We start from the raw sequence: 9,589 nt of genomic DNA, 5'->3' as shown, positions 1-9,589 counted from the left end.
ATGGTCTGGAGAAGATCGGGAGGCTATGTGTGACAGGGGCGTAACACAAGTATTTAGTCAGTAAAACTTCTTCCTCTCTCAGCTTGCCAAGCGTGTTTTGTTTGCCGCCCTTTTGGACTCAGTACTCTCTGTTTCTCAGGCACCTCAGTTAAAAGTACAGATTGTGCACGCTTTTTCCTCCAGTCAAAATGTCCTCTTGAAGCCCGCCTGTCAGACTTTGGTGACTCGTACTTCGTGGAATGAAGGCTCTGGGCCCTTTGTTTTCTCCAGTTCAAGTGCCCGCGTTCTTTAACCCTAATGTTATCACTAGAAAGTTTTTCTGTCAGTTTTTCGAAAGTTTCTGCGCTTTGGTCCATGGTGTATTGAACATCGTCGTATCTGGTTGTGGTGTCGTATTCTGTTGTTCCAACGTGAACACTGTCAAAAGTGCGGGACCGAGTTCTCCTCCAGTCGAAATGGTCTTGTCCTTTAGTCATCTCAGAGGCGACCTCCTAGATGAATAAGTAGAAACTGTTCTTGACATTTTTTCCAGAATAAGATGAAAACTGACTAGCATCTACTAACATAATTCCATCAGGGTACATAATTCCGCCACCCTGAAAAGATACGTCCAAACAGATCTCCACCCCAACATCCCCCAGTATAATACACTCCTGTATATCTATATACTGTGCATACCCTGTGGTGCTGCACCAGAGATCTCTCAAACACCATGTATTTCAAAGTGGCGGATTTATGTGAATAGATGGAATTAATTTCACTATGCTTGTGGTACCGTTACTAGTGTTGTTGTGAAAAAGGGTGAAAATTGAGTGAGTACATACCTAGATGAATAGACTTAAGGCTGGCTGTTGAGAACAAATCAAATTATTGTGACTAGGATGCATGTATTTAGTAACATAGTAAATGTTATGTATGGGGGATTCCCGGAAGGGCTAGCAACCGCTCCCAGGGAAAATATACCCTGCTACTGAAACAGCAAGGAAACTTGTTGCCCTTTGTGCCACTATGCACTACAAGGATCTGAATGAACGAAATATCATGTATGTGGTTATCTGGGAGCTAGGATGAATATAGGAAGGATGCATTTACTGAGACTGAAACACGAAAACACCGCCCTAGTTTTTCATGGTACTGAAATGGTTATTCACCGCCATGCTTTTTGGTGACGCCCAAGGGGCGGAGCTTGCATTGCAAATAGGATACAATTACTCAAAACGGGTTTTATTGCAGTGGGCACAGAAAAGGGACAACCATATTTCTCAGCTTTTCATCAGCTGCAATTTTACCGCCATGTATTTTGATGACGCCTCAGGGGCGAAGCTTGTATTGCAACTGTTAAAAACGGGTTTCACTGCAGTGGGCACAGAAAAGGAGACAATTCAGACAACCGTATCCCTTACCTTCTCATTAGGTAATGCAATTAGTGCTAGTTTTCAGATTTTGATATCAGAGGTACCTGAAAAACCTTCCTTGTATAAACAAATAAATGAAATAGCTACAGGTTTACGTCTTGCACAAAAAGTTGAACAAGGTCCACACTTACCGACATCTGTTCTTCTTCCTCCTTTTGCGCAGTCGGCGCCACAACTTTCATAAACGTCGAGCCTCGTCTGGCAGACTGCACAACTTTCTTCACACCCTCCCCTGTCTTTCCAGCATCCTCCTCTGGTGGTCCACTGAGCTCCTCCTCTTTCTCCGGAGGATTAGACGGTTTCTTCTCAATCTCTTTGATGTGTACATGTCGAGGAGAGGAGGACCGTTTGAGCTTGTCTGTCGCTTCATGGCCGTGTTGTTTCCAGATCTTGTGTTTCAGGCGTTGCCAGCCGGTCGTAGACTCTTCTTGCTCCTTAATACTGTCTTCTTCATCTTAGGAGGACAAAACACAAACATGTAAATAAGGGAAGAGAGAGAGAGGGAAAGAGAGAGAGAGGGAGAGGGAGATGGAGAGAGATAGGGAAAGAAAGGGAGAGAGAAGAGGAGAGAGGGAGAGAGAGAACGAGAGGGAGAGAGATAAAGGCGAAAGATGGAGAGAGAACGGGAGGGAAAGAGAGAGGGGGGAGAACGAATGGACTACCCAACTCACCTAATAAAGTACTTGGTAGCTCCTCAGAAGCCGTCATGACATGTACGTCATCGTTAGACCTGCTGACGTAATCCTCTGCTAGTCTAGCTATAGGCCTGTGTGGTATGACGTCATCACCACGTGACTTCCTCCTGGCCAATCCCAGACTAATGAGAGAGAGTTCAGATGAGCTCCTCGATCCCTGCCCGCTGTCTCTGCTCATGCGCCGGGACAGTCCGTCAGAGTCGGGACCGGAAATGGACACTGCGCCGATCTGTATGAAATCTGAGACGGCAGGGAGCTGTAAAATACCGGATATGACGTAAGACATATGATCATTTTCACAAAATATAACTGTCACTGACTATTCAGGTTGTTCCTGGCCCTTTTTGAATTCAACGTGCACCCGGCTCTACTCCAATCAGAGACTCGTAGAGTTGTTGTTCATCGCAGCTGATCTAAGTGAACATGTACATGTAATGGCTATCTGGTATCATTACCTCCATGAAAAATGGAGGTATGGTTTTCGGTCCGTCTACCTGTATGTGTGTGAGTGTGTGTGTCCGGTGAAAGAACTTACGAACCTCTCGATGCATTGCAATGATATTTGGTGGATGGCTAGGTGCTGTCGACTCGATGGTCGAGGTCTATTTTGGGGCCACCTAGTGGGCGACCTTAGTACTGCAGCAGAACGGTATTTGGCAAGGCATCGCCAAATAAAGCACGCTCGTCAAAATCTGCAACTGTTACGTGTGAAAATGGGACCAGGTAAAAGAACATTGTACCCACCTTCTGCGGCACGAAGAGTATTTCCGTGTGCAAGTCATCAGACATTTCTGTCGGTTCTATCTCGCTTATGGTACAATTCTGACCTTTTTTTTACTATTGTCGTCCAAATTTGATAGCCTGGGTTCCATCCTCCATAGTAATGCTTAGGTCCCAATTCGAAAAAAAGGTGGCCCGCCGGCTAGTTCTCGGGTCGTTTTTGGTTGCCACTTTCGGGCGTGACCCCTACGTGGCCCCGTCGGACACCCTGCGGCTGCCGGCCTATTTTTTGGACCCGGCCGGGACCCCGAATCATTTTAACCCGGCATTAGAATCAACGCGGGATCCGTTTAAAGAATTTTGTACCCACCTTCTGCGGTACGAAGACTATTTCCGTGTGCAGGTCATCAGCCACTTCCGTCGGTTCCATCTCGCTTATGGCGCACTCCAACTGTTGCGTCATCTCCCGCTGGAGGGCAATGACCTCTCGGTCGGTTCCGAATCTCACGAGATTCTCGCTGAAGTCGCACAGCGGCTTGAGGTGGCTGAACTCCGAGCTGCACTTGACCTTACTTTTCTCTTCCTGGAATCTGGTCCACATGTCTCTTGCGAACTTATCCACCTGTAGAACGAAAAAGGGCTTTATTACGTTCGTTAAGGATGTTTATCTTCTACGGGAGTATTGTTATTAATTGTGTCTCTCCTTCTACCGCCTTTTACCTCCCCAACCAAAGTCAGGTACTCGTTTTTACACCTGGGTGGAGTGAGGAAAGTTGTGTAAAGTGCCTTTCCAAAGGGCACAACATCGGTGTTATATCAGGGAATTAGGACCCAGGACCCACCTTATCCGCTAGGTATGCATCTGTATGTGCATGACCATTTTTTGACCTGGAAGTCAAAAACGTTACGGCAATCTTCCACCCAACATCTGCTTTGAGATGAGATCCAGCCCAGCTCACCTGATTGAGTAGATCCTGCTCGCGTTGTCTGAGGACGTCCATGATCTCCTCCAGGATCCTGTCCGCCTGGATCTGGATCTGCGCGTTGATCTCCTGGATGCTGTGCTCCAGATCCTCTTCGATCTGAAACAAAAACAAGAGTTCGTGGGACACAATCCTCCGTGAACTAGTCATGGTGTTTGCGGTGTAGGCTAAGGTGTTTGGAGACGTCTTAACCAGGAATAACAATTTCATTAAAATCTGTTTCCATTCATTTCAATCCAGGTAGATGTTTGTTGTAACACTAGGCATTATAGCAAATCCCGGGAAGGGCATCTCGGTTGGGGCTGCACCCGTCTTTCGGAAGGGACGTAGAATGGGGGTCCCGTTTTTGAGGAGGTGCCCCGAGCTCGTTAAAGGGGAGGGCTAACGACCCCTCCCTGTAAAACTGTTCCCTACTACTGAAGCAGCAAGGAAACTTACTGAGTTGTGTGCCTCTAGGCACTACATACAATGTGAACAACAATGACCGGTTTTCCCTGCAGTTCCTAGAACTATCGCTAGAGAGCACTACAGGACACACACCTGCCATCTCCCCTGCCGCCATTGGTCCAGCCAGTACTGCATGACCTCCCTGAACCCTTCCGCCACCTCGTCGATTTCCCACGTGTCGTGGTGAATGTGGACGGTAGAGGCACAGCGCAGACAGATGACGGTGTTACAGTCTTCACAGTAGAAGTCCTCTGGAACAAGACCATAGCACGTCCAGGTCAAAAGATATGAAAAACGGAAGCTCCGCTGCAGTACCAAGGTCACAGACCAGGGGGCCCAAAATCAACCTCGACCGTCGTCTTACCAACACCTACTCGTTACAAAACATAATCTTAATCCATCCAGAGGTTCTTGAAGTATGCTGACGACAAAAATCCGAAAACACAAACACACAGACACACACAGACAGACAGACAGATACCCACACACACGGACACGCCAAAGATTATACCTCCATTTCGATGTTGGTAATTATTAATCTTATCTATGAATGTATAAATTGTACTTAGTTTTCATCTTTGATATTCTGAAAAAATTCAAGAACATGTCTTTTTCTTTACCAAGGACGTCGCCTCTGAGATGGCTGAGGGACAGGACCATTTTGACTAGAGAAGAAGCCAGACTGACACACACACAGACACACCCAAAACAATATCTCATTTTCATGGAGATGATAACACTTACCTGCCTTGTCGTGTTGTGTACAAACGCTAGGCGGTGCCTGGTGCATCTCTAATAGATGCCGGGGTGAACAGTGGGAGCAGAGGTACTCGTCGCATTCGACGCACCTGAAAGTAGGAGAAACGTATGAGATTTAGCTTCAGACAGTTCAACGTTCTTTCTACGATTACATTAAGTAAAGGTTTGCAAAAGTATTCCTATAGCATTTTTGAGGCCTTAGGGGCAGTGGGTCAAAATAAGCTACCAAATAAATGGAACAAAATAGTGAGAACACAGTACAATAAAGAATTTGCCATAACTTGGGTGATCATGCATGGATATGAGTTAAACTAGAAGCATGCAAACAAGGAAACGCAAACCAAAATAGGGCAGATTTAGGGTTATTTACACAATCAGCTTTAGTGTGACTCTTGAAAATAGCAAATGAGGGACTCAACTTAATTGTCTTATTCAAGTTGTTCCGAACCGTGGGACCCCTGTACATGATTGTAAATTGTCGCTGGCTAGATTTTGCATTAATTGGCATTAGATAATTGCTTAGACTTGTGTGGTGGTCATACCTTCTAGTCGCGGGAACGAAGCATTTCCTGAACTCCTGCACTTGTTTAGCGCGGTGGGGACAGTAGTGACGTAGGTACACATCGTTCGTGAACTCGGCAATCTTCGGGCTCTGACTTCCGATTCGGGAGAGGAACCCCCGAGCCCTGTGCTGCAGTCCAGCAACGCCATCTTGCGGCAACGGGGTGATCTCCTTACAACAAGGACACTTGACGAAATGTTCCTCGATGTTGTAACCTGGAATTGTTCATGTAAAAATCATTTATCTATCATAAGCTTGGCCCAAAATTTGCCGAGATTACCCTGAAGTAGGTCACGATACTGATGACACCACCACAAACGGGCTTGGCACTGAGCTGAGCAGGGAAATTTGGGCACTTTTTTTACAACCCACTCATGTTAGCAGGCCTGGTGCTTGTTCCACGAGATTACAATCATAATGAGTTGGGCATCATATGAAAGGAAGTCACACAAGCTTTCAATGACACATGATACATTGAAATTGATAAAGAAACAACGGACATATGATCGACCAAAGTTAAGTTTCCAAACTTCTTGTGCCAAGTCTAGTTAATGCCAAATAACAATGATCGTCATCAAACCAACATAAGGAACACGAATTAAATCTGTACTTTAAGTTTCATTTATCAAATCAAACCAGGAATTTTAGTGTAGTATCATGTACTATTACTAATGGAAATCTTTCAAATAAACAACACATCAGACCAAACGTACCTATGAGGCAGTCCTGACAGAAGACGTGCCAGCAGGTGAGAAGTCTGGGGTTGGTGACGGCGTCTCCGCACAGACGGCACCGCGCGAAACTGAACTCGCCGAGACCGTAATCCATCTTTACTGGCAGGGATCTATAGCAAAAGGCTTGTTTAAATCAAATCTTTATTGGCAACAATACAAAGATAGATACAATGTAACACATAGAACAGGTAATGTACAAATATGGTGATTTATAAATCCAAGCCAAATATCAAGGAACTTTGAATATATGTCGTACAAAATATTCCCTACGGCCTCTCTCTGTTCGTAGGCTTTCATTGAAAGCGCATTGATATATAAACAAAAGACGTTACAAGCTCTCTGTATCAAAACAAAATACCTTAGATCAGACTAAAAGTAGGTTGAAGCACCTCCTCGAACACGGGACCCTCATTTTACGTACCTTCCGAAACACGGTGCAGCACCAACCGAGATGTCCTGACCCCTGGACTACCGGGGTCTTCCAGTCAGAACTAGGAGTTCAGCTGTGAGTCTGCTAGCTACCAGTTGAGCCACAGATCTAGAGACATTCTTGGCTTGAATGATACCGAACTAAAAATACATGAATGTTTACCTCTTGAAAACTCCCAGTACACAAAACGACGTTGTGACCTAGTCTTCTGCTGCTGTTGTCGGTGGAATATCCGCAACGGCTGTGTCTTCGTCTGCTTGCTAATAGACGTGTCAGTATCCCCGCTGTGCTTACAATGGCTGTCTTTGCGCACGGGATCTCACTTTATCCAGTCGTATATCCAGTGTGTTCCCAATGTCTAAGAGAACGTTAACGTTAGGGACTCTAGCTCTACTGCCACGTGAACGTACATGTGCCTTCGTAATCGGCCCACAATGTATCTTAAGCCTGTAAGCTACAGCGCATGCGTCGTCCGTGAAAACAAGGGGTTACCTTCTCGACTAACTGCCTCTTAGCGAATAGCTGAAATTTTCTCACGCAGACCAGCAATAGATAGAATTAGAGCGTTCTCATGTTCAAAACATACCTGTTAACTGGTAAGAGCTCGAGCGTCCGCAAATGCTCTAAGACAAACACATAGCTAAAACTTAAAAAAAAAACATTCACGACAAAATTTTGTTTCTGTGAAAACCCAAATTATACTCAGCGATTTGTATGTAACCGAACCTTGTTCGAGTTTATTTAGTATCCCCTTGCCTGCTAAACACACGTAGTGGTATTTTGGGTCCAATTTGGTTTATGTTGATTTAGTAAACCGTGTTCTGCCATGGCGCGATTTTATATTTTCTCACGGTACCTTATTCAACCGCATTGTTGCATATCTAAATACGACACAGGAATGTCCCTGTAGCTCAACTGGTAGCAGCCTCACAGTTGACCTCCTGGTTGCCATTATTTGCTAACTGGGAGACCCCGGTTCAATTCCGGGCAGGACATTTCGGTTGGGGCTGCATCCGTCTTTCGGAAGGGACGTAAAATGGGGCCCCTTGTTCGAGGTGCATCGAGCATATCAATGAGGAAGGGCCTCTCCCTGTAAAAATATACCCTGCTAGTAGGTGCAGGGGATATAGAAGAAATCGCACTAGAAATCTAAATAGCTATAGGTACCTTCATACATATATCATAGCTTGAATTATTTCGTAATGTGTTATGCAGAATTTAGGGAAGCATGACTAGCTGTACTATTCAAGCGGTGACGTCACACCATGACAATAAAGCCAAAAATGAGAGTATGAAGTCATTGGAATCTAATGATGGCTGCGCGAGTTCAATTCTTTGGTTTTGGAAAACGTTTCAGAAAATAGCTGAATCTACACGACAAAAGAAAGCACTGCTACTCAAATTGTGGTCAAATTGTGTTACAATAGTTTGACAAGCTACGTCACAACTATCTAAGCACTGATAGACACAAAAATCCGTACGTAAGACAAAGAAATTACCCCAATATTCCAATAAAAAATTCAATGCAAAGTTATAATACTGAATATTGCGTAGAAGCAAATATGACAATAGATTTTGCATTATAAGAGGTAATAGTCGTTTTAGCGATTCACGGATAATAACGAACAAAAATAAGAACATTGTATTGGGTTCTTTGTGTCTTTTTAGTCCAATCTGTAGCTACTTCGTTCGCAAGGCAAAGCGAAAACACAGCTACTATATATACATAAACAATAGAAATGTTTTGTATATCGACCTACCTGTGAGTGTGAGCCCAGTTCGACTGTGGTCTGGTTGCCCAAATTTCAAAAGACTGACCCGTTATAATTACCCGCTACTTGACGTTATTTGCTTGAAGCCCACACCAGGCCTTCATACGGGGGCGCGGATCGTAGAATTCGGTAAAAAGATGAAACATTGGCCAGTAGAGTCAGTCAGCCCCCCTCCGCGACCGGTCAACTCCTTTGGTAGCCCGAAACTCACCTGGCAAACCATTCCCTATTGGCCGGCGTAGTCAGTCTGGTATAGACTGGTTTGCTTGTGCGTCATTACGCATTTTGAAGAGCACAAAGAGGAAGGTAGATACAACACACGGACACCGCACATTCGCATGATTCAGGATTGGATGGATGGATGATTGAATGCTTTGGCACTGCAGTCCATGTTCAAGTTCGAAGAGGAGGGAGGTAACTATAAAAGCAATAATTTTCCGACCACGTTACAACAACTGACAGTGTCGCCTGACTAAAGAATCTTGGATCAGAGAAATCTTTACCCCTTTCTAAACGTAATCGTGGAACAGTCCGTAATTGTAGCGTCCCCCTTTTCTATGGCAGCTGCAGACCGTGCACTTACTGTGAGTAATCAGGTTTAAATTTTTGCCTAAGGGGGGCAATTACTGCGCGTATACGAGACACTGGGTTGTTGTTCGTCAGAAACTTGCCGCGTGGCTCACTTTTACACTAGTACGTATGCAGTAGCCTCTACCTGGCTCCGGGGTAGCTGTGTAATAGTGGGGGTTCAAGTGCCTCCAACTGACCAGGCTAACTGGTCGCGACCTTTTAGCCTAGTGGTTAAGGCGTGCGTGCCTGTGGTTTCGGCGTGAGTTCGAATCTCGGTTGGGATCACTTCTGTTTCTACTCGCTCCTTTGATTTGTTTCACTCGGCGTGAGTTCGAATCTCGGTTGGGATCACTTCTGTTTCTACTCGCTCCTTTGATTTGTTTCACTCGGCGTGAGTTCGAATCTCGGTTGGGATCACTTCTGTTTCTACTCGCTCCTTTGATTTGTTTCAGCTGGAAAAATAGTAGAATTTGGCCCAATAGAGTCAATAGTATGCTAGGGA

The 9,589-nt window shown here is 45.1% G+C and overlaps 1 protein-coding gene across 1 annotated transcript; it reads right to left on the bottom strand.

Annotated features, from left to right (window-relative positions):
• Nucleotides 1-5,050, bottom strand: LOC136445808 (uncharacterized). Its single transcript, XM_066443950.1, has 7 exons — nucleotides 5,005-5,050; nucleotides 4,354-4,511; nucleotides 3,790-3,912; nucleotides 3,201-3,452; nucleotides 2,087-2,366; nucleotides 1,547-1,869; nucleotides 1-491 (listed from the first exon to the last, which is right to left on the bottom strand). The coding sequence occupies exons 1-7, from the start codon at nucleotides 5,048-5,050 to the stop codon at nucleotides 54-56; spliced, it is 1,620 nt and encodes a 539-aa protein (XP_066300047.1). The 3' UTR covers nucleotides 1-53.
• Between the last annotated feature and the right edge of the window lie 4,539 nt (nucleotides 5,051-9,589).

The sequence above is a fragment of the Branchiostoma lanceolatum genome, chromosome 12, assembly GCF_035083965.1.
Source record: "Branchiostoma lanceolatum isolate klBraLanc5 chromosome 12, klBraLanc5.hap2, whole genome shotgun sequence".
In the NCBI taxonomy this organism is placed as follows: domain Eukaryota; kingdom Metazoa; phylum Chordata; class Leptocardii; order Amphioxiformes; family Branchiostomatidae; genus Branchiostoma; species Branchiostoma lanceolatum.
Note: the sequence above shows the minus strand (reverse complement) of the source record. Positions and strands in the feature narration are given on the sequence as shown.

Bases quoted from the DNA above. Each gene is read 5' to 3' on its own strand.
- LOC136445808 (XM_066443950.1), bottom strand. From the start codon at position 5,050: ATGCACCAGGCACCGCCTAGCGTTTGTACACAACACGACAAGGCAG. The intron at 3,453-3,789 runs GTGAGCTGGGCT...TTCGTTCTACAG, and splicing joins AGCAGGATCTACTCAATCAG to GTGGATAAGTTCGCAAGAGA. The intron at 2,367-3,200 runs GTGGGTACAAAA...GGTATTTTACAG, and splicing joins TAGTCTTCGTACCGCAGAAG to CTCCCTGCCGTCTCAGATTT.